This window comes from Sorghum bicolor, chromosome 9 (assembly GCF_000003195.3).
Source record: "Sorghum bicolor cultivar BTx623 chromosome 9, Sorghum_bicolor_NCBIv3, whole genome shotgun sequence".
Lineage (NCBI taxonomy): Eukaryota > Viridiplantae > Streptophyta > Magnoliopsida > Poales > Poaceae > Sorghum > Sorghum bicolor.
In genome coordinates, this window is record NC_012878.2 from 58,103,968 (window position 1) to 58,125,459 (window position 21,492).

Genomic DNA, 21,492 nt, shown 5'->3' on the forward strand with positions numbered 1-21,492 from the left:
CGTAATAGAACTAAACATCATCTAAAATTTTTGACAAAATGGTTGTCATTTTACATTCTGAATTTTGGCCTCAAAAGCTAAAAAAAAGTCTAAAAGAGCAGCTTCACGTATTTTGGACTCTAAAAATTTTAGTATTTTGAATGAAACTAAATACACCTACGAAAATTTTAGTATTTTATATTTTGTCATTCCAAAGTACGGTATTTTTTTTATTTCATAGAGAACTAAATACACTCTAATTTTGGTGTTAGAGATGCTCCGTCACACTGTCGTCGCACATGTCCTTCGTGGTTCCGAAACTTCCGATCGTGCCCTCCCCGCGCGCACGATTCCACGGATCCGCCCCCGTTTCTTTCTTTTCCCCCACGAGACAACCAGCTCTCCTTGCCGAGGAGGCCAAAACCCCCACACACCAACACAACACTTCGCCTCTCCCTCCCTCCGCTGCGCCGCGCCGCTCCGAGCCCTCGTCCTCCTCCTCCTCCTCCTCCTCTCCCCACGCGGTCGAGAATGTTCTACTCGCATCAGCTCCTCGCGCGGAAGCAGCCGCTCGGCCAGATATGGTGAGTCTGCTCCCTTCATCGCGCCTCCTACTCCCCTCGTTACGGTTCTAATCGCGCTCGTTTCCCTTCCTGTTCTTCGCAGTGCGTTTGGTTCTATACCTTCTTCTGACAAATCGCGCTCAGTTTTTTTTCCTTGTCACGCTTGCGCCGATTCGGCGGCTACTAATTGCGTTCGCCCGTTCTTGTTGCGGTTGCAGGATGGCAGCGACGCTCCACTCGAAGATCAACCGCAAGCGGCTCGACAAGCTCGACATCATCAAAATCTGGTGAGTAAAGTGGCCCGAGCGATTCGAGTTCCGCCCTGTTGCGAGGGGAATTTTTTTTGTGCTTTTTTGTTTTTGCTGATTTTTGTTTGTGTGTTTCTCGTTTAGTGAGGAGATTTTGAACCCCTCGGTGCCCATGGCTCTGAGGCTCTCTGGAATCCTCATGGGTGAGTTCAATTTTGCTTGCGCCCTCGAAAATTTTCCTTCCATTTTTTTGATGGGTTTTTATTCCCCGTGATCGAAATTCGTGAACAGGTGGCGTGGTGATCGTGTACGAGAGGAAGGTGAAGCTTCTCTACTGTAAGTTTCTTCCTCGCTACTTGTTGATTTTATTTGAATTCCCTGGGTTTTGTCATCTCTATTCTCAAATCGATCGTGTGTTCTCTTTCTCGCAGCTGATGTGTCTCGGCTTCTGGTAAGAACTCGTTCAGGATTTGCCCTAGTGTTTTCTGTGTGTCCTGGTCGGTCGATTTGATTATCCTTGCGAAGTCAGTTCGAGTTATACTTGTACTAACTTCTCGTGCAGACTGAGATCAACGAGGCTTGGCGGATCAAACCGGCCACAGACACCACCGTCCTCCCCAAGGGTAAAGCCCAAGCCAAGTAAGTGTGCTACCGGTCTCCATCCCTGTCTTAGCGTTTATAGATGTTACATGCTGGGGTTGAGGGGGTTCGGTTTGAGCAAGGCTGCGCTGCGTAATGCTGATGATGTTGTTACTAGGAGTGGTGTTTGCTTCTCAGCTTTCCGAAAACAGAGTTTGTTGTGTGTTTAGGCTGTGGTGTGTTCATCTGGTTGTTTGGATTGGTGAATATTGTGATCTGCCTGGGATGTTCATGGAAGTTCTTAGGAGATAGATATGTGGTGCAATGTGTGTGCCGTGGAAAATGAAAATGGGATTTACAGCTGGATGTTGGCGATTGTCATGGTAGCTTGCTGCCAATTACTCTCACTGGGCGGTTGTGCTTGCTGAAGCACTCACATCCACTGTCTGATGTATGACTCCCAATGATCTTCTGTTAACTGGCCTAATCACCTGCTGTTTTGCTCAAATTTGTTCAGTAGGGTTGAGATGCACTGTCCAACCTGGGTGGTTTTGGCTGTAGGTACAAGGGTCTCATGCAGTCATTATCAGCCTATGGATTTATTCAAATTCACTGAAGATTCTCCATCCAAATCTGCTTGTAGCCTTGTTTCGCTTTATTTTTTAATTTATTTTTCCAGTTTTGACTTTGGAGACCTCAGAATAGGATGTGGATGGATTTGCATTTAGCATATTTTGGTGCAACAGTTACTTTCTCCTTCCAATATGTGAGCATCTTCGTGTCATTGGAGTATCTTTTGGCATCTTCTTTAGCTTGTCCATTTGCTAGCTATACAATACTGTACTTGAGAAATAATGCTATCTTAAAAGGGTTTTCATCATGAGAACTGGGAATGACTATCTATGGTCATCATTAATTCTTTTGGCATTACCATTCCCTAACCAGTTATGGCTGTAGTAGAACCCTTGGAAGTTTGTTTGAGAGTTAATGTAATCTTTTCTTCATATAACACCTTTTCTGGTTAAACTTCTATAGATAAATTTGACCTCATTACTACTAGCTCTTTCATAGCCAAACACCGCAGTCTCTCCCCTTCTGTAAATAGCATGGAGTGGGTATGAACTGGTGATATAGGAAAGATTGTTCTTTGCTAAGAGTAAGAAAGTAATGTGGCATGCTTATCTGACAGCAGAACTTCATGCAGGTATGAAGCAGTAACATTGCCAGAGAAAAGTATCAATATGGTGGTGGAACAGCCCATGTTTTTCTCAGAGACTGACGGTGCCAGGTTCCGTGGAATGGTAATCCTTGTCACGAGTGTATTTCAGAAAAGAAACTTTATATGCATACAGTATGGTTCTTATTTAGAATAGCCATCACATGAACACATCTCTTTTTTCCGACTTGGCCTGATTGTATCCACTTTTCTGACTGAAATATATGATGCATGTTTAGCGATTGGAAGATCTGGATGAACAGTATTTTAATGTCAATCTTGGTGATGATGACTTCTCTCATGCTGATCATCGTCATCAAGGTTTGTCTTTCTTCTCTTGAGGACTACTCTTTGTCTTTGTTTTTTTTGTTTTTTTAAATGAATACTCTTTGTGTTTGTATAAGGAAGAATATTCTCAAACTCTACGGTTTTTTCTCAGCTGAAGCAGTGAATATAACTCTGGTCGATAATTTTGAGTCTGGGTTTGCAGAAACTGATGTGTTCAATCGCTTTGAGAGGTAAATCAAAGCTGCATACTTACTTAAGTTACTACTCTTTTATCATTGCTAATGTATGTTTCTTTTTCTTATTTTGTGTATAATACCAATATAATTTGCATTAGTGCCTTGTATACAGATTTGACATAGCAGATGATGAGACCACAGTCAATATCTCTCCTGATGAGCACCCAAAAGTTCCAAGTACACTGGTTCCCTCACCACCTAGGCAGGAAGACCCTCCTCAGCAAGAAGAACAGTATGCTGCTCCCTTCCTTGTTCGTGAAGAACCTCAACAAGGTGAAACCAAGCACATGATTTACTCTCTGCATTAGAATCCCCCCCCCCCCCCAGGACAATGATTTTCATGTCAATTGTGCATTGACATGTTTTTCCAAGCGGAACTTGCATCCAAAAGTTTCCCAGTTAATGGTTCTTACTGACAGCTAATGGCCATTTGCAGACTCTGTTAGAATATTCTTGAAACTATTCACGCTTTACCTCTCAATTGCCTTTGTACATAGTCAAGTGGCTACAGTAGGACTCTGTTTGAGGATAAGAGACTATGGAGTGCATCCTTGGTTGCATGGTTGCAACTGCTGAGTCTTCTAGCTGCTATGTGGCATATCGTGCTCTCTCTTTGGGAATGTGATCCATTGGCTTACCAATAATCACCAAGCACAACTTTGTTTCTGATTCTCAACTTATGTCGTAATTCAACCTTTTGTACTTGACAAAAAGAACTTGTAGTTCGTTTTCCCCTTCGTTTTTTTGTTGGTTGACTAGTTACCTGATATATTAGAAGTTGACTGCTGGACATAATTTAAGTACACGTGTTGTTGCATTTATACCATATTTGAAGCATATTGCTGCAATTACTGAAAGTTCTATTGCAGGGGGACCAGAGGAGCAGAAGATGAAGGTAAACATGATTTATCAAGCCTTATTACATCTAGAAAATAGTATGAAAAGGGATTACTTGTTTAGTTTGTTCTTGTTTACTTGAGCTAGCACTTTTACACAGCAGCAGCAAACACCTAAAGCATCAAAGCGGAAAGCACGTAGGGAACTCCCACAAGTAATTATGGACAATAACCAGATGATGATCCCGGGAAACATATATCAGACATGGCTGAAGGATGCATCAAGCCTTGTCTCAAAAAGGCGTAAAGTTAACAGTGTATGTTTGGTTTGACTAACCTATTTTCCTGGAGATTTCTGTACTGATGCACTCTAATAAAGAACATTTATCTGATTTATGCTTGCAGAATTTTAATTTTATTCGATCAACCAAGATAAGTGATCTCATGGACATCCCCCCAGTTTCTCTAATATCTCATGACAACTCGTCCTCAGAATTATATTATCCTAAGCCACTTATGCAGCTCTGGAAGGACTGCACTGAAGTCAAGTCCACAAAAGTTTCTTCAGGTCACTTCATAATTTGTAATATTGTGTCACTTTTCTTGACTTGAAGAAACCATATTATTTTATAGGGAGAATTGGCTGTGGGACATGCAAAATGGTGGTCATTTGCCAGCGGACACTAGGAAAAAATAGATTGCTCCGTTTCTTGTCAAATTTGCTGGCGGACACTACTTCTAATCAAACATTATTACAAAATATATATAAAATCATATAAGTGCTAGAAAATTATACTATAAATTTTTTTACACTCTACATGATGAGAACTATAGTGTAAAAATATTGTTTTGCACTGAAATGACCATTTTGCCCCTCTTCATAAATAGACAAAGATAACCATGGTTAATTAGTTAATATATAAGTAAGATACTAAAAAATACTAAACAATATTTTTACACTATAGTTCTCATCATGCAGAGTGTAAAAAAATTATAGTATAATTTTCTAGCACTTATATGATTTTATATCTATTTTCTAATAATTTTTTATTAGACGTAGTGTCCGCCACCAAATTTGACAAGAAACGGAGTGTCTTTAAGCAATATAATTTTTTCTAGTGTCTGCTGACAAATGACCACCATTCTGCATGTCCCACGGCCAATTCTCCCTATTTTATAACATGCTAAAGGCCAATTCAAAAACCTGAACTGTTTCTTACTTTCTTAAAGGAGGGCAGCGATCATCATCACAAGAACAACAGCCGAGAAACTCACCACCTCATGAATTTCCACCTCAGGTTATTCTAGATTCTTTTATTTTCTGAAAAGAATAACACCCTTCTCTAGTGACCTGATCATAATTATCATTGGATTTGTCCCTGATAAGTGATTGAATTTTCAGGCTGGGGGAGAGTATGAGATGGAAACAGGTGGTCTGCCGATGGACTTCACAGATGGCATTGAAAAACTCAGAGCAAACATGAGTGCAGAGTATGACAGAGCTTACGATACTCTGCATAGTGACCATAGTGTTACTCCTGGAAGTCCTGGTAAGTTGGAAAGTGAAAGTTTAATTTGTGTCTGTGCTTATATAGACAGTCAATGACGTAATCTCTAGCAGGGTTAAGTCGCAGGTCTGCTTCAAGCTCTGGTGGCTCTGGACAGGCGTTTATACCACTGGATGCAGAAGTACAATTGCCATCAGGAAGTGGAAGGTGACTGTTGACTAGAGCAATAGCAGCATGTCGCCTATATTAGTATTCTAAACTATGACTATGTGATATTTTGTTACTGAAAGAACTTGCCCATCTAAAGATGTTTTCATCATCACAACAGAACCTCCTATTGTATATGCTCATAAGTGCACAAAATAAAGTGTGCAATCTCCTTTATGAAGTGTCAGGCAAATAAAAAAAAGTCTAGCTCCCCACTGTCCTTCAGTGTCTTTGTTAGTTTCTTATAGTGACCATGTCATGGTTATTGAACACAGGTCCAAGAGGGGGCGGCATTCATCTGCAAGAAGCTTGGGGAATCTTGATACTGTTGAGGAGGATTTTCCACTGGAGCTGGAAGTGATGGACGTCAAGATGAGAAGGCTTTCAGATTATGCGCCAACTCCTGGTTGGTTGCATTTCTGATCTTTACTCTGCTATATATGTACATGTGAAACTGTTTCTGGAACATTATGTTTCAACCAACATAGAATTTAATAGTTTTGCTCCAACTCTTGGTCGGTTCCATTTCTGTCCTTTATTCACTCTGTTACATATGAACATGTGAAACTATTTTCTGGAACATTTGAAACTGTTTCGACCAACATAGAATTTAACAGTCAACATTCGTTTCAGACCTACTGGAAGAAACTGAACCGACTCAAACCCCATATGAGAGGCGCTCCAATCCAATGGACAAGGTCACAGAAGCAATCATGTCGTAAGTATCCTGAACTTGTTTGCTCATAGTGCCTGGGTCGCTTAAGTTTGTTGAAATGTGGTACAACGGATGCACATACATTTTCTGATGCTAGAGTTATCTTCATGCAGGCACCTCAAACTTCATTTTGATAGCCCAGGTGCCCCGCAATCTGAATCCTTAAGTCATCTAGCTCATGGGATGACCAAAGCCAGGGCAGCCCGACTATTCTATCAAACAACCGGTATGTATTCCCTCCGTCCCAAATTATAGATCGTTTTTTTTTTGCTTTTCTAGGTACATAACTTTTGTTGTCCTATATTTTGATGGAAGGGAGGGGGTATTTCTCTATGGCACTTCGACTGAAAATTAAACAGTACTGTTGCTAAAGTAAATAAAAAAAACTAGTAGTGGTCACTGACATGATGTTAAACAGTTATAGCGTTCCTGGCTCAGTGACTATTCATGGTTTCTGTAATTAGGTTGGGTTACACTTAAAACACCATTCAAGCCTGCTTTCCTTATTGCTAGGAAATTTGGTACACTTTCCTCAAATTTATAATTTTAGTGGCTGTGTAAACTTTTTCTCAGTATGTTGTAGCAAACTTTTTCTTTCTTTTTTGCGTAAGATGGCTGTTGCTCTGCCTTTGCATTGCAGCAGTTTGAAAAAACAGTCTGAATTACAGTCTGAGCATAAGACCAGACAAGGAAGAAAAATCAAAACCAAAACAAAAGAAAGAAGAGAAAAACACCAGCCCAGTGAAGCCAAGAGCTCTCCTGGCCGAAATCCTTTACGGAGGACATAGTAGTTTACAGGTCTTGGTTGTGCCCAGTTTTGTAGTTGGTGATGTTTTGCTGGGTGAGGTTGTCAGTTTGTGCTGGCGTTAGAGCCTTATTGTTGAAAAATTGCCAGCAACGCATAACTGTCTGGTTCATTTACTTGTGTGGTTAAATCAGAGAAGTTTCACACAATCCAATACTAGGCCGCATAACTGGGAACACGGAGTTTGCTTAAAATATTTGACATGTTATGGAATAACGATGAATCTGAAGTTTATGATTGCACTCAGTTTAGTTGTAATGCTAGAGTGGACCTTATTGTTTAATGGGGAATGTTTGTTCTGCAGTTTTGGCAACTTTTGATTACATCAACGTTACTCAGCTGAAACCTCACGGAGAGGAACTGTACGGAGACATCTTGATCTCCAGAGGATCAAAGATTTGACTTGGTGATGTTGGAAACAGTTTTGGTGCGGTGGTTCTCGGTGCACATCACGTGTTTATATTACAGAATGCTCATGTATTGCATAGGAGGTCTTGTAGGTCACACATAATATTTGGTGATTTGGTGAAGGAAAGGAAGCGAGATATGCTGCAGTAGTTTTGTGTTATATGTCAAGGGAAAATTCTAAGCTGTTATTTTCGAGGTTTGATAGGTGGGGTATAGTTATAGCCGTATAGTAGGACTAAGTTATAGCCATAGATATTAATTATCTTCTTCTGTGTTAAGCTTCCTAAGAAACTGTACGTCTGTACCCGACGTTATCCAGACCCTTGCAAGATGTACACACGTCAGAGATGTTACAGATGTGGAATCTGGAATCTGAATGGTGGTTCTTTTCTTTTTGGGCCTTGTTTAGTTCCGAAAACTGAAAAGTTTTCGGAACTGTAGCACTTTCGTTTGTTTGTGGTAAATATTGTCCAATCATAAACTAACTAGAGTCAAAAGATCGTCTCGTGATTTACACTCAAACTGTGTGATTAGTTTTTGTTTTCGTCTATATTTAATACTTCATGCATGTGCCGCAAGATTCGATGTGACAGGGAATCTTGAAAACTTTTTGGATTTCGGGTGAACTAAACAAGGCCTTGGCTTTGGAGTTTGGACACAACGTATGCTCTGCAAGTCAGCTAGTACTCCTACTTTGCACATGATGATGTGCTGTAGAGGATATGAATCGATCTGTTTGGCTTTTATTCCTATCACCTGCTTGACGCCCAACCCGGCCATCCACCTTTTGATTTATCCTCTGTAGTTCAATTTTTGCCTCTTAATTCCAAGCATACTTCAGCACTAACTAACTGCCCGATTGTTTGATGCCTACTAGAGTTAGAGTAGCTCCTGCCCGATTATTGTTTAGCTTTTCATGGATAAGCCTTCAGGCCGGGCTGGGCTGGGAGGGAGTCCTGGACACACACGCACTGTATATTTCAAGGATAAGAAAGAAACCTCAGTTGAAAACCGAGAAACCGACTACAACTCTCTTTCATGCATATGTGTAACCACGTACAGCTAATTAACGGGCTACTATACTAGTATATATGGCTACTAATTTGATTCAGACCGGTCTTTAATTTCTCTCTCCTTCCTCCTAACTCTTACTCTATCTGGTAGCAACAACTTTCCTTTCTCGTCATCCTGTTCATCAATCTAGTATATATATGGAGGTTGCTGCGACGACTCCGAGCCATGAGCTGGTCCCGCAGCTGCAGTTCCCTCCTGGCTACCGCTTCGTGCCGACCGAGGAGGAGCTCGTCGACGTCTACCTCCGCGCCAAGATCGAGGGCCACGAGCTTCCTCTCAACGTCGTCAACGACGTCTCCATCCTCGACTGGCAACCCGGCAGACTCGTCGGTAAGCAGTTAAGATGCAACTAATTAATTGTATTACCTAGTCGTCTAATTATTGTTGCATGTGCGTGCGTGCGTGCGTGTAGAGGAGTACAAGGGGTACGGCGAGAACAGGTGGTTCTTCTTCACGGTGCGGGAGCAGTCGTCGTCGAACAAGGAGAAGGAGCCCAGCCGGAAGGTGAGGGTGGAGGGCGTCACGGCGACATGGAAGGCCACGGGGAGCGTGCAGCTCATCCGGCGGACGACATCCAAGGACGGCGACAAGGTGGTGGTGGGCACCAAGAGGGTGCTCATCTACAACTCCAGCGACACCGACGAGAACGGCAAGTGGAGCATGCACGAGTACATCCTCAAAGACCACGCCGAGGTACGCCTAATTGCAAGCGTAATAATCCGTTGCATATATATTACATGAATAATATGAACAAACCCTAGATAAAAAGGGACTTTATTATTTGTATATACTCCCTGTTATTGACGTGATTTACAATATTAACCATTGTTTTTCTCTAATGAACCCTAACGAACATATGTGATTACAAAAAGTGCTATAATTCACAAATCTACACATATAATGATGCATGACTTTATTTGATGTTTCCAAACTATATATTTTAAAATATATTGAAGGTCCAATTTTTAAAGTTCAGCCGGCCTATTTTAAGCACCAAGTATTTATGGGTGGAGGTAGTATCAAAAAAATTAAGATTTTTTTTTATATTAGCAAGCAAAAGATCTCGGCGTTGTCATGGTGATAGCGAAGAAAAAATAAACAGAAAATCCGCCTCCTCTGAAAAACAAATCCTAAAAAGTGGGACCGAAAGTAACTGTTTTTTTTATCTATTCCATAATGTTACTATATATTTACGCACCACCCTAACATTATTATAAATTAATTTGTGCTTAATTTGCCTCATTCTGAGCCTTCTATAACATGCATATATATATGTTTAGAAGCTAATTTGTTTTGGGATTCAATGAGTCAATGTTCACACAACTTGAGAATTCGACCAAGTCACGTGTCTAACAGAATTTGAGCAACACAAGATTCGATCTCGTAGCTTGCCTGGAGAAATTGACTGGCATTTGGCCCTAATAAAAAAGATTAATAATTGCTTGAGTTTTTATATGTCTTGCAATTGATTGACTCCGTGACATGCATGCAGATTGGGCAGTATGCCCTGTACTCAATCCAAAGGAAGCAGCACTCGGACACCGAGGGCAATGCCGACATGGATCCAAAGAAGAAGAAGAAGAAGACTAAGAGGAGGAAGTGGACGGAGACGGAGACGGAGACTCCTTCTACCGAACTGGAGGGAGTGCAGCTGCCGCACCCAGAGACGTCAACGACAACACTGCTCGCCGAGCCACCATTGAAGCCGACAAGGAAGGCCAAGGGCCAGAGGAAGAAGAAGCCATCAATGCAAGTTGGAGTTGAGGGAGAACAGCAGCAGCAGGGACAGTCACCGATGGAGCCAGTGACGCCGCCCAAGAAAGATGAGCTAGTGCCATCGTCGCAGCAAGAACTGCGACAGGAGCAGGCGGCGGCGGACGGTGCGCCGGCGCCGGTCGTCCTCTCCGCCGTGCCGCTGCAGGCGGTACGCGTGTGCCCACCATCGGAACCGGACGGAACGCTCGGAGCTTCCGCGCCTAAGCTTGAAGAAGGCACGCTCGACGAAATGTCCCAGCTCCTGGCACTGCTGTACAACCACCACCCTTCCATGCCCTGCAACAACCAAGGTGAGGAGCAGTGGCCACCGAGCTTCACAGATGACAGTGCGCCGTTCCTCGCCGCACCAGACACCAACGTCGTCGTTGATCATGCTCCGTTCCTGTCCTACCAGCAAAAGTTAGACAGCTACAGCTTGTTCGCAGAGCACAACCAGCATCTCTCCTTGGGAGAAAACGACCAAAGTGTTCACATGCAGCAGGGGTGGCAGCACGCTGATCTGATGTTCCTCATGGACGACAACACCACGCAGCAGATGAACAGCAGCGTCAGCTGGGACTCGAAGCAGCATGGTGACGACCAGCGTCATCAGGTTCACCAGCAGCAGCCGGAGCAGCAGGAGGAGGAGAGCAATGGAGGGGCCTTTGGAGTAGTACAAGACCAGCAGCCTATGAATCATCTTCAGGGCGGCCATGGCCGCCTGCCTCCGTCGGACGAGCCGCAGTTGCCTGGCTCTGATGATCTGCAGGTCGATAGCCTCCTGTTCGGTGAGAGCGTTCAGACGGGTGAGCTTGACGCGTTTCTTAGGGGCGTGCTGGTGCATGGCGATGAGCCGACTCAGGGCGGCTTGGCAGCAGGCACGCAGGAGCAGCTGCAGGGAGGCGATGATCCAGCGACGACTCTGCAAGCAGCAGGCACCGAGGAGCAGGGGCCTGATGATGCAGCGACATTGTACCAGCATGATGATCTTGAGCGGCAGTTGGCGTGGTTGCGAGCTCTCAACGAACACGTGCTGGATCACGTGCGGGATGGGCCGTGCTCTTGCATGATTTGTGCAGCAGGTCTGTGGCATTATCATTTTCCTGGTCCTTGAGTGGTGGTATTGGTACATGGTACCACGAGGTAACCATTAAACTATAGCTATGGATATAGAAGCACTTTCTACATTTCAAATCATAAGTCGTTCTAACTTTTCTAGTGAATTATTTTATCTATTAGAAAGGTCAAAACGATTTATAATTTGAGATGAAACATCAAGTCTGCTATCTATTTCCAGAGGTGTAGTTTTGTGGTACCTCTTGATACCTCTCACTACCCAGTGTACAGTAGTTAGCAGTTTGCGTCGAACTTTGCGTTTGATTTGTGTGGACATGGTGATGGGGGTTTTCTGTTTGGCGAGTTCATTAGTCAGGTCTGTTTAGTATTCATCAGTGTTTTATGTGGTATGCATGCCTTACGGCTATAGTATTGCTTCTACTTCCTCAAGTTCAGTAGTCAAGTTCAATTATCTTGAAAGGAGTCCTCAACCTTATAGATGAAAACACTACTTGTAAAAGAATACAATTCTCACTTTCTATGAAGTTAATCAAATCTATACGAAAAAGATCGTGAACATGGAGTAAAAGAATATAATTATTTTATTATGCCAAGTTTAAACAAACATTTGGATTAATATTTTTCTCTCACGATAAATAGCTTGAGCTAGTCCGTAGAAACCATGAGCCGAATGAAACAAAAATAAATGATATTAGATCAATTATGAAATATAATTTAATATATAAATTTATTTGAAAACACAAGTATTGAAACCATTTTTTATATAAATTTTGTTGAGCTTAAGAAAGTTTAGTTTATTCTAAACCTAGAATTGTACTTCGACAAGAGCGAGTAGTATCTTTGAGCGGGCGCCAGCGCCACCGCCAGCTGCAGGCAGCAACGGCGCTAGTCTTCGCCTGTCTTCCCGGAGTCCGGCGGAAGGCCGGTGCCGAGAGGAGGAAAGGTTCTTCCCAGACACCGCGACCCATGCTGAGGAATCTGGTCCGGTCGGGTCAGCTCGCCGACGCGAGGAGCCTATTCGACGCGATGCCGCACCGCGATGAGGTGGCCTACGCCACGCTCCTCTCGGGCTATGCCATGGCAGCCGACTTCCCGGGCGCCATGGCGCTCTTCTCCCGCTTCCGCGCCTCCTACCCGCCTCACGCCGCCGCGGACCCGTTCATCCTCAGCCCCGTCCTCAAGGCGTGCGCTTCCGCCTCCGCCTCCGCTGCCGCCGGCGCCGGTGCCAGCGTAGGGCTCCTCCACCTCCCCCAAGCCGCGGCGGCGGCCGCGCTGCACGCGTTCGCCGTCCACTCCTCCGCCGTGTCGTCCGTGTTCGTCTCCACGGCGCTCGCGGACGCCTACGCCAAGGCCGGCAGCCTCGAACTGGCGCTCCAGGTGCTCGACGAAACGCCCTGCAAGAACGTGGTCTCTTGGACCACGCTCGTCGCCTCGCTGGCACGGGGCGGTCGGCGGCACGACGCGCTCCGCCGCTTCGCCGAGATGCGGGCCTCCGGCGTGGACTGCGACTCCCACGCCTGCGCGGCCGCGCTCACGGCGTGCGCCGGTGCGGGGCTGCGGGCACGCGGCCGCGAGGTGCACGCGCTCTGCGCCAAGCTCGGCCTCGACGCCGTGCCCTTCGTCGCCAACGCGCTCGCGGCGCTGTACGCGCGGTGCGGCGACGTCGACCGCGCGCTGGCCGCGGTCGGCCGCATGGGCACGCGCGACGTTGCCGCGTGGACGACGCTGATCGCCTCCTACGTTCAGACCGGCCGCGCGGAGGAAGCTATCGAGGCGTTTGTCAGAATGCTTCGCAACGAGTCGTCAAATTCTGCATCACCGAATGAGTATACTTTCTCTGCTGTAATTGCTGCGTGTCCAAATATTGAACGTGCCTATCTTGGAGAGCAGTTACATGCACAAGCTGCGCGAAGAGGGCTATCTCATACCCGCTCTGTGGCGAATTCCCTTGTCAAACTCTATGCACGCCGTGGCCGTCTTTCAGCTGCTGATGCTATCTTTCGGGAGAATGCTGTCAAGGATGTTGTCTCCTGGAGCACAATTATATCAGGATATGCACAGGAAGGCCTGGTCGAGGAGTCTTTTGCCTTGTTCTCAGAAATGCGGCATCACAGCAGCTGCCCTCGGCCGAATGAGTTTACTCTTGCCAGTCTCTTCAGTGTGTGTGCAAGTGCTGCATCACTGTATGCTGGACGCCAGCTGCATGCACTCGCTGTCGCTGCTGGACTTGAACACCATGCGATGGTCAGGAGTGCGCTCGTTAACATGTATGGAAAGAGTGGTAGCATGACAGATGCTAATGTCATATTTTCCAGTCGCACTAGAGATGATGTGATTTCATGGACTGCAATGATCGTTGGGCATGCTGAGCATGGTCACAGCAAAGAGGCATTTCAACTGTTTGAGGAAATGTGCCGTGTCGGGCTAAAGCCGGACCATGTTACGTTCATTGGTGTACTCACTGCGTGCTCTCACGCAGGAGAAGTTGAGCTCGGATTGAGATACCTCAATGCAATGAACAAATGCTACGTGGTGGAGCCTGAAAAGGAGCACTATGGTTGTGTTGTTGATTTGTTAGCCAGAGCTGGTAGAATACATGAGGCTGAGGAGTTGATTGGAAGAATTGCTGCTGATGGAAGAGATGGTGTGGTTTGGACATCTTTGCTTAGGGCATGTGCTGCTCGAGGGGCAGAGGAAACTGGAAAGAAAGCTGCAGAGAGGATGATGGAGGCAGAGCCATGGGGTTCAGGAGCACATGTGGCGATGGCAAATCTCTATGCTAGCAAGGGGCAGTGGCGTGAGGCAGCACAGGAACGCCATTTGATGAAGCAGAAAGGTGTTCTAAAAGGTGCAGGGTGGTCATCAGTCGAAGTTGGAGGGGACGACAGGGGGGTTGGAGTGTTTGTTTCAGGAGATCGGACAAATCCCCATGACAATGCAATCTACATGATGCTTGAGCTGATATACTATGGTGCCGGAATGGTTCACCAAATCCCTGATCAGTTGGATTTAGGATCTGAAGTGGAGCTAACAGTTTACTAAGTCATCCTGAAAGAAGCACTTACTGAAAGGGAGAAATTTACATGGTACCCTGTCATGATGAAACATCCATCAGAGGACAACATAAGGATACACATTGTATCCTTCTCTTCGGTTGCTTCAAGTTATGATACCCGTCCATTTATCCTATCTTTCCTTTTTTGTGGTTGGTTTTGCCCTATTCTAAAGGCACCATCTAATCCTTACTTAGGCATCTGATATTTTGTCTGATGGAAATAAATCACTACATTTATGGCTGATGTATTTCTAATAAATGGAACATAGTGTAGCATCTCTAGACCATGGAGATCTCAAATGTGTTTATGATTAATCTAACTCTTTTTTTATTCATGGCTGTTCAGATATTTTTCATGAAGTGAGAAGAAAGCTGGATAACAAAAGGAGGTTAGTAGATGCATGAATTCTTTATAGCCCCAGCTTTTCTATAGGTTCATTGTTTTTTTTAGAGTTCCCTTTCCGCTGCAATGCGAGTTTGGGGTCATTAATTATGCAAGCTTGCACTGAATGGAGGTTCACTGTTGTATTTTCCATCCTTTGATTTTTGTGTGAGATTTGCCTTTTCACTGCAATGTGAGTTTAGGCCATTGATTGTGCAATCTTGCACTAATGGGAGACTTGGATTTCTCCCATGGTATGCACTGGCTGATATGTTGTATTGCTGTATTATGCCATTCTTGCCAACCATCGGTGATTCAGTCATTGCCAATACACCAAATCTTGTGCCCAAGGAATACAACAAAACTGTTTTCACATTAGAAGTAAGTCATGGCGCAGCAAACACTGCCGGAACCAGGGGGTGGCCAGCAGAGGCCACCCCCACCACCACCACACACACACGCGCACCCAAACACAGCGAAAAGTTTTTAATACATGTAGATATTTCAATTGCATAGCACAAAAATATATATATGTAAAAGCATTTTAAAAACTATTAAGACATACACTTAAGAGATATATATTTATCACATTTATGAGGTGCCATCATATTACTTGCCCCCCCCCCCCCCCCCCCCCCCTTAATCAAAAGTCCTAGTTCCGCCACTGCAGCAGATGAATTACTAAATGGTGCTATTGAGTCATACTCTGTACCTAAAGATCCTTCTTCACTTGATTTGGTCTCTCCAGCAAAAGGAACAGATGTTGAAGCTCCTTCCTTGAGTGATAATGCACAAGGTTCATTGACGCCGGATGTCAATGAAGATGGCGTTGAAAAATACACAAATTCGGAAGAGGGCAATACAGAAAGTTTGGCAATTTTTGGACAGTTTTCTGCTTATGGTAATGATATGCAATCTGAATATACTGAAGTTGTCACTCATTAAGATGATGCCTCGATTGAGAAAACAGATGACTTTCAGTCCCAAGGCCTTTCATTCTGAGTATAACCAACGTAAGTCAAAATGAACATCATTTTCCTTACCTATATTTTCTGGATGTGGTTGTTCAACTTATATGGTTCTTATAAGACCCTAACACTAAGTAAGTCTGAAGTACTTATTTGTTCAACTTATGTAAGTGTCTGTCGGTTTGAGGTTACATGCAGTGTCGGGCTAAAGCTAGACCATGTTACATTCATTAGTGTACTCGCCGCTTACTCACACACAGGGGAAGTTGAGCTCAAACTGAGATACCTCAATGCAACAAACAAAAGCTGCGGGCTGGAGCCTGAAAAGGAGCACTACGGTTGTGTTGTTGATTTGTTGGGCAGAGCTGTTAGAATCATGAGGCTGAGTTGATTGGAAGAGATGGTGTGATTTGGACATCTTTGCTTAGGGCATGTGCAGCTCAAGGAACAGAGGAAAGTGGAATGAAAGCTGCAGAGAGGGTTATGCAGGCAAAGGCATGGGGCTCAGGAGCACATGGGTCAATGGCAAACCTCTATGCTAGCAAGGGGCAGTGGCGTGAGGCAGCACAGGAATGCCATTTGATTAACCACAAAGGTGTTGTAAAAGGGGCAGGGTGATCATCAGTTGAAATTGGAGGAGACAAGTGGGGTTGGAGTGTTTGTTTCAGGAAACCAAACAAATCGCCATGACAATGCCATCTAAGTACATGATGCTTGAGTCGATGTACAAATGGCAGTGGAGAAGAAGAGGCTTAAGGCAAGTGCAGATGGAGTGATTCAAATACAATATAGTTACATATTCAAGATTACGATTTAACATGATGACAAATCAATAGTTATTTAGTCCCCACACTCAAGTATATAAAGGGTGGATGGAACCCTCTGACAATCCTTGAATTTACCAAAAGTGAAGTTTCTGGTGCTTCTAGGCTTGTCAATCACTAAACCAATTGAATCTACTTTCCCTCTTCTAACCGGTATTTACGGAGCTGAAATGGTTCGCCATATCCGTGATCAGTTTGATTTAGAATCTGAAGTGGAGCTAACAGTTACCTGAGTAATCTCAAAAGAAGCACTTACTGAAAGGGAGAAATTTACATGGGGCCTTTCTCATGACAGTATCCACCGGAGGATTTCATAAGGTCTGTTCATCTCTCTCCTCTTTTTTGTGCTACTGCTTTGTGGGAAATCTGTAGACTAATGCTGTATTGATCTCATACAGGTCTTGATAAGGTGAGTGCAACATTTAGCATTCAGACATCTAGGGTGCACTGAATTCCAGTCCAAGCAAGCATTCTAAAAACAGCATCCTATCCCAAACAAATTAAAATTTCTGTGCCTGGTACAAGCTGAATCGTGCCCAAGTTAATATCTGCATCAGAGTATTCTAAAAAGGAATTCTATCCCAAGGAAATTAAAACACCTGTGTCTGGTACAGCTGAATCATGTCCAAGTTAATATGTGCATCAGATTTGTATTGCAGAAGCCCATTCTTCAGTCTGCCAAACTGATGTAACCTTGGTGCATTGCTCGAGTGACTTGGAGCAAAGTTGAATGTGACTATCTGCCTGATGAGCCTTTTTACAGCAAAAGCATGCAAGAGTGTCTGTGTCATATTCATTCTTTTCGAAAGGGGAGCCAGCCACCATATGGAAGGAAATTTACTCTTCACAATCACAACAGCATTAGCACATCCATGTTGCACTGGTCTTTAAATTTGTGCACTAGTAGTAAATTGTTTCTTGGTTACTAGGTCAATATTGCTGTACAGCCTGATCATGTTAATGTTACAATAATAGAGGAGTTAACTTTATCCCATGTGCCAACTGATCACATTTTTACTTTAGAACGTTGACAATAGAGTGATGTAAAGGTTAATGATGTCTATTCTATTATACAGCCTTTTGACTTTTGTCTGTGTTGAGATGCCAGGTCCTGGTGCAAATTTTCTGTGCTTGGTTTCATGAGCTAGAGATTGCCACAAGAAGTCTCTTTTTATCCTTTTGTGTGAACGTGTTGGTTGTTGAAGAACCAAGTACATTTGTTTCATGAGTAGTAAATGAGTGGAATCTGGATATTCAAAGTGCAAGGAGAATTCCGTTTTGTGTTGAATGGTGCTATAACTTTGTGTAAAATTTTCTGTGCCTTGCTTCATGGGCTACATGCTGCCAGAAGCCTCTGCTTATTTTCTGTGTTACAAGTTGAGGAACCAATTCATCATGCGTAGTAATTGAAATGGAATATGGTATACATTGGTTTCATTGATTATGAGTAGTAACTGAAATGGGATCTGGATATTCAAAGAACATGTTGGAAGTTTTGTCGCAGGGATCAATCAGCAAACAGCACTGTTAATCCCTTTTTTCAGATATGATCATTGCATCATTCTTTTACACATCTTTTTGCACAACATGAAGCAGGTGAGGCCCATGAGCAGAACACAGTGCATTGTATTTGAGCAGAGGTGGGGTTAGGGCAGCACTTGAGTTAGAAAGAAACAAAAAAATCAGCGGTGATAGATACTAGCGGAGTGGTAGCAATGATGCCGCTTTGGCGAGCTTAGGCTTGGGGAGACGCTTTAACTAACCCCAGTCCTACTCATCTCTCCATCCACAGCCGTCTGTAAAGCTCAATCCGGCGGTGACTTCGAGGCACCAAAGCCAGGCAGGGCCCCTAACCGGAATCATGAGTGTCCCAAAAGCGCGCAGTAGTATCACACTGTCACTAGTCTAATATCTGCAATGATGGGAGTCAGAGATGGCTGGTGGATCAACTCCTCCAAATTGCACTACTGGTAGAAAACAAAAGAGAAGGGAAGGAAACAAATCACTAATCAATGATCATCAAGGGCAAAGCAAAGCTACCGGGCGGCTTTAGTGTTAGTGTCTACTCCTACATAGGAGTAGTAATATAATACTACTGGTATACTATTACCACTGAGTTAATTAGTCCTACTACATGACACTACGGAGTACTAGCTCTCATCATAACCTTCTAGAAATGAAAAGGTAGCTAGCTAGCCGAAAAGAAAACATAAAAAGAAGCTCTGATTTCTTGGCTTTAAACATGCAGTTTGCGAGCATGCATCTGAAGCAGACGAGCTCCATTTGCACGGCTAGCTAGTAGTAGATAGCACTAGAATCAATTCTAGTATTAGCTTCTGGTCCCTCTTTGTAGCTCCACTGTGTGCGGGGAGCAGGAGTGGTAGCCATCTTAGCCGATCGACGTGTTGAGCCCAGGATCACCGCCACGCCACCGCCACCACCTCCAAAAGCCAGGACACCTCGAATAATCCACCGATCGTGCTGCGTGTGCTGCTCCGGCATCGGAGCCGCGTGAGCGAGGCCGCCACCGCCAGAAGCCAACAAGTGTAGGTGTGGCCGGCCGGGAGGACAGGGGCATCGGCGATAATTGAGGAATCGCGAATCCGAGACGAAGCGATCCGGTGCGTGCGTGCCTTCCCTCCGTCGCGGCAGTGACTGTTGACGAGTGGCCGCCGCGCGCCGGGGGGAGCGATAGAAGAGAGGTGTCCTGATTTGGGGCACTTGCGCACTTTGGAAAGCAGGTCGCAAAGTCGCAGCAGCGCACACAAGTGGCTGCGCCAAAAACACTAGAGCCGGGGGACGGAACGGAATGGAAGGCGGTGCTTTGTCCCGGGCATCGGATACGGATTCGATGCTTGTTTTGTTCGTTCCTTCGAGGAAAAGTATATATCCGTTCCTTAACACGGTGTGTGTCGTTGAATTTTTGGCAGAGGAGAACGCGAACGAGATGGTTTGGTGTGCCACACACACACAGTCCCGACTAGTTAATTACCACGTACTGCAGCGTGATGGCGAGAGAGAGTGTGTGTACATTGCCGTGTCGGGCCGGGGGGAATAAATAAACCGGTGTTCTCAAAGCGAAAAACGGAATCGTATCCATGCTTATCACATCTCGGAATTAATTCTGTATTATTGTCCTTCCTTTTTATATAAAGAAAAGTAATAGTAATAATAATATTTCGGAATGATTGATCTACAGCAGATAAGGTTTAGATTTGGATGCACGTGGTATAGAGTCAATTTATATGTACTAGTAAAAATATGTCCACGCGCTGTAACCGGACGGATAATCTAATTTTGTGATTCCCCTAAAATAATAGTAAGCTAATCTTTGTTGAATTTTAGTTGCCTCGGTTCAACCTTAATAAAGAAACTAAGACTCATAATAGGATAATGAAGGATTCATCTAGAAATTGTTTATAGAAGATTGATTGTTTTTTTCCGCGGTCGAGGGTATAGCACGTTTTTTATTAAGAGGTGAGAAGTACAAGTTAGCTATAAGAGAACCCTCATAACGCAGATTACAAGCAACTACGATAGTAGTGTGTAACCTGGAATAAACATAGAAAAATGAAACGGTACAAAGAGAGAGCGACTGCCCTCAACACCCTAAACCTACAACTATGCTTGCGATTAAAACAACAACACAAAGGTTCCCTACACAAAGACCAAGTCCGAGGTGGCAAACCATCCACCTAAGAACGCACATCCAAAAGCAATGACAACAAAGCATCCGCCAACGAACCAAGCGACCACGGCGACAAAGCATCCGTCAACGAACCAAACGACCACGGTGGCCAAGCATCCACCGAGAAGCGGGTCAGACACACTCAGTAGCAAAGCATTATCAAAGAGGGGCTTAAGTAGGTGCCTATTGGGTGCACATGTTGTGAGTTGAAAGGTAGAAGGTGAGACACACTTTGTACCGTGAAGTGAACAGACTCGGACGACCAAGCCGCGACATGAGTAGTGTGTCGCGAACAACATAAGGTTTACAGCACTAAACTCAAAGCGAGAAGTTTAAGAATGAGGGACTATAAATGATTAAAAGGTGGCAAAGGACGAAATTTACCATGAGAGGACCAAGGAAGGGAAACTTCGGTATAGCTATAATAAATTGTTATCACAGAAGTTGTGGCAAAGGACGAAATTTCTGTCTTGCTTGCTGAGAGTTTAGATGGTAAAAGGTTTTAAAGGGTACATATTATCATCTTACAACACAGCGCCTGTAGCTCAGTGGATAGAGCGTCTGTTTCCTAAGCAGAAGGCCGTAGGTTCGACCCCTACCTGGCGCGTTTTTATTTCACTTTTTTCAAGAATTTGACTTTTTTTTCTTTTGCACATTCAAACCTTTGAATTTGATTTTTTTTCACTTGCAAATTCAAACCCTATTCGTGTCACTTTTCATAACACAACGGGACTTCACTCATGTCAATTTTTCCCACGCCACATTTGCACTCTAACTTCGGATAGCACTGCTACTTCATCAGCCTATAAGGGCATGTTTGGTTTTGCATCAATAAACTTTAACTCACATCACATTGAATGTTTAGACATATGCATGGAGTACTAAATATAGACTATTTAGAAAACTAAAAACACAACTAGAGAGTAATTTGCGAGATAAATCTTTTGATCCTAATTAATCCATGATTGTACACTAATTGTCAAATAAAACGAAAGAGCTAGCTACAATACCTATTAAACTTTGACACCTCCCACCAAACATCCCTTAAACCACAATCACATTTGCCGTCCTTCTATAAACA

General features: G+C 44.1%; 3 protein-coding genes and 1 non-coding gene across 10 annotated transcripts; all 4 read left to right on the forward strand.

Moving 5' to 3' along the window:
- On the forward strand, positions 379–7,980 carry LOC8064731 (sister chromatid cohesion 1 protein 1). Of its 5 annotated transcripts, none has more exons than XM_021447051.1 (20): positions 379–563; positions 761–829; positions 935–993; positions 1,082–1,126; positions 1,222–1,241; positions 1,353–1,429; positions 2,574–2,670; positions 2,825–2,906; positions 3,025–3,103; positions 3,222–3,382; positions 3,979–4,004; positions 4,107–4,262; positions 4,351–4,513; positions 5,176–5,243; positions 5,348–5,495; positions 5,564–5,660; positions 5,936–6,066; positions 6,294–6,378; positions 6,489–6,601; positions 7,485–7,980. In XM_021447051.1, the coding sequence occupies exons 1-20, from the start codon at positions 511–513 to the stop codon at positions 7,580–7,582; spliced, it is 1,827 nt and encodes a 608-aa protein (XP_021302726.1). In that variant the 5' UTR covers positions 379–510; the 3' UTR covers positions 7,583–7,980. The 5 variants fall into 5 exon arrangements, with proteins under 5 accessions (XP_021302726.1, XP_021302729.1, XP_021302727.1 ...); XM_021447054.1 differs by having other exon boundaries at positions 4,113–4,262; XM_021447052.1 differs by having other exon boundaries at positions 380–563; positions 4,110–4,262.
- Positions 8,240–11,914, forward strand: LOC110430538. Its single transcript, XM_021448294.1, has 3 exons — positions 8,240–8,992; positions 9,075–9,355; positions 10,155–11,914. The coding sequence occupies exons 1-3, from the start codon at positions 8,800–8,802 to the stop codon at positions 11,529–11,531; spliced, it is 1,851 nt and encodes a 616-aa protein (XP_021303969.1). The 5' UTR covers positions 8,240–8,799; the 3' UTR covers positions 11,532–11,914.
- Positions 12,271–18,019, forward strand: LOC8064732 (putative pentatricopeptide repeat-containing protein At3g47840). Of its 3 annotated transcripts, none has more exons than XM_021446890.1 (4): positions 12,271–14,938; positions 15,680–15,944; positions 16,098–17,041; positions 17,122–18,019. In XM_021446890.1, exon 1 carries the CDS (start codon positions 12,461–12,463, stop codon positions 14,534–14,536), a length of 2,076 nt encoding a protein of 691 aa, XP_021302565.1. In that variant the 5' UTR covers positions 12,271–12,460; the 3' UTR covers positions 14,537–14,938; positions 15,680–15,944; positions 16,098–17,041; positions 17,122–18,019. The 3 variants fall into 3 exon arrangements, with proteins under 3 accessions (XP_021302565.1, XP_002440319.2, XP_021302564.1); XM_002440274.2 differs by having other exon boundaries at positions 12,271–14,657; positions 14,896–14,938; positions 15,680–17,041; XM_021446889.1 differs by having other exon boundaries at positions 15,680–17,041.
- Positions 20,946–21,018, forward strand: TRNAR-CCU. Its single transcript has one exon. It is a non-coding gene; the product is annotated as a tRNA-Arg (tRNA).

Excerpts from the sequence above, each read along its gene's own strand:
- LOC8064731 (XM_021447051.1), top strand. The coding sequence starts at position 511 with ATGTTCTACTCGCATCAGCTCCTCGCGCGGAAGCAGCCGCTCGGCCAG. Across the intron at positions 1,242-1,352 it reads CTGATGTGTCTCGGCTTCTG|ACTGAGATCAACGAGGCTTG; the intron begins GTAAGAACTCGT and ends CTTCTCGTGCAG. Across the intron at positions 4,005-4,106 it reads CAGAGGAGCAGAAGATGAAG|CAGCAGCAAACACCTAAAGC; the intron begins GTAAACATGATT and ends ACTTTTACACAG.
- LOC110430538 (XM_021448294.1), top strand. The coding sequence starts at position 8,800 with ATGGAGGTTGCTGCGACGACTCCGAGCCATGAGCTGGTCCCGCAGCTG. Across the intron at positions 8,993-9,074 it reads GCAACCCGGCAGACTCGTCG|AGGAGTACAAGGGGTACGGC; the intron begins GTAAGCAGTTAA and ends GCGTGCGTGTAG. Across the intron at positions 9,356-10,154 it reads TCCTCAAAGACCACGCCGAG|ATTGGGCAGTATGCCCTGTA; the intron begins GTACGCCTAATT and ends ACATGCATGCAG.
- LOC8064732 (XM_021446889.1), top strand. The coding sequence starts at position 12,461 with ATGCTGAGGAATCTGGTCCGGTCGGGTCAGCTCGCCGACGCGAGGAGC.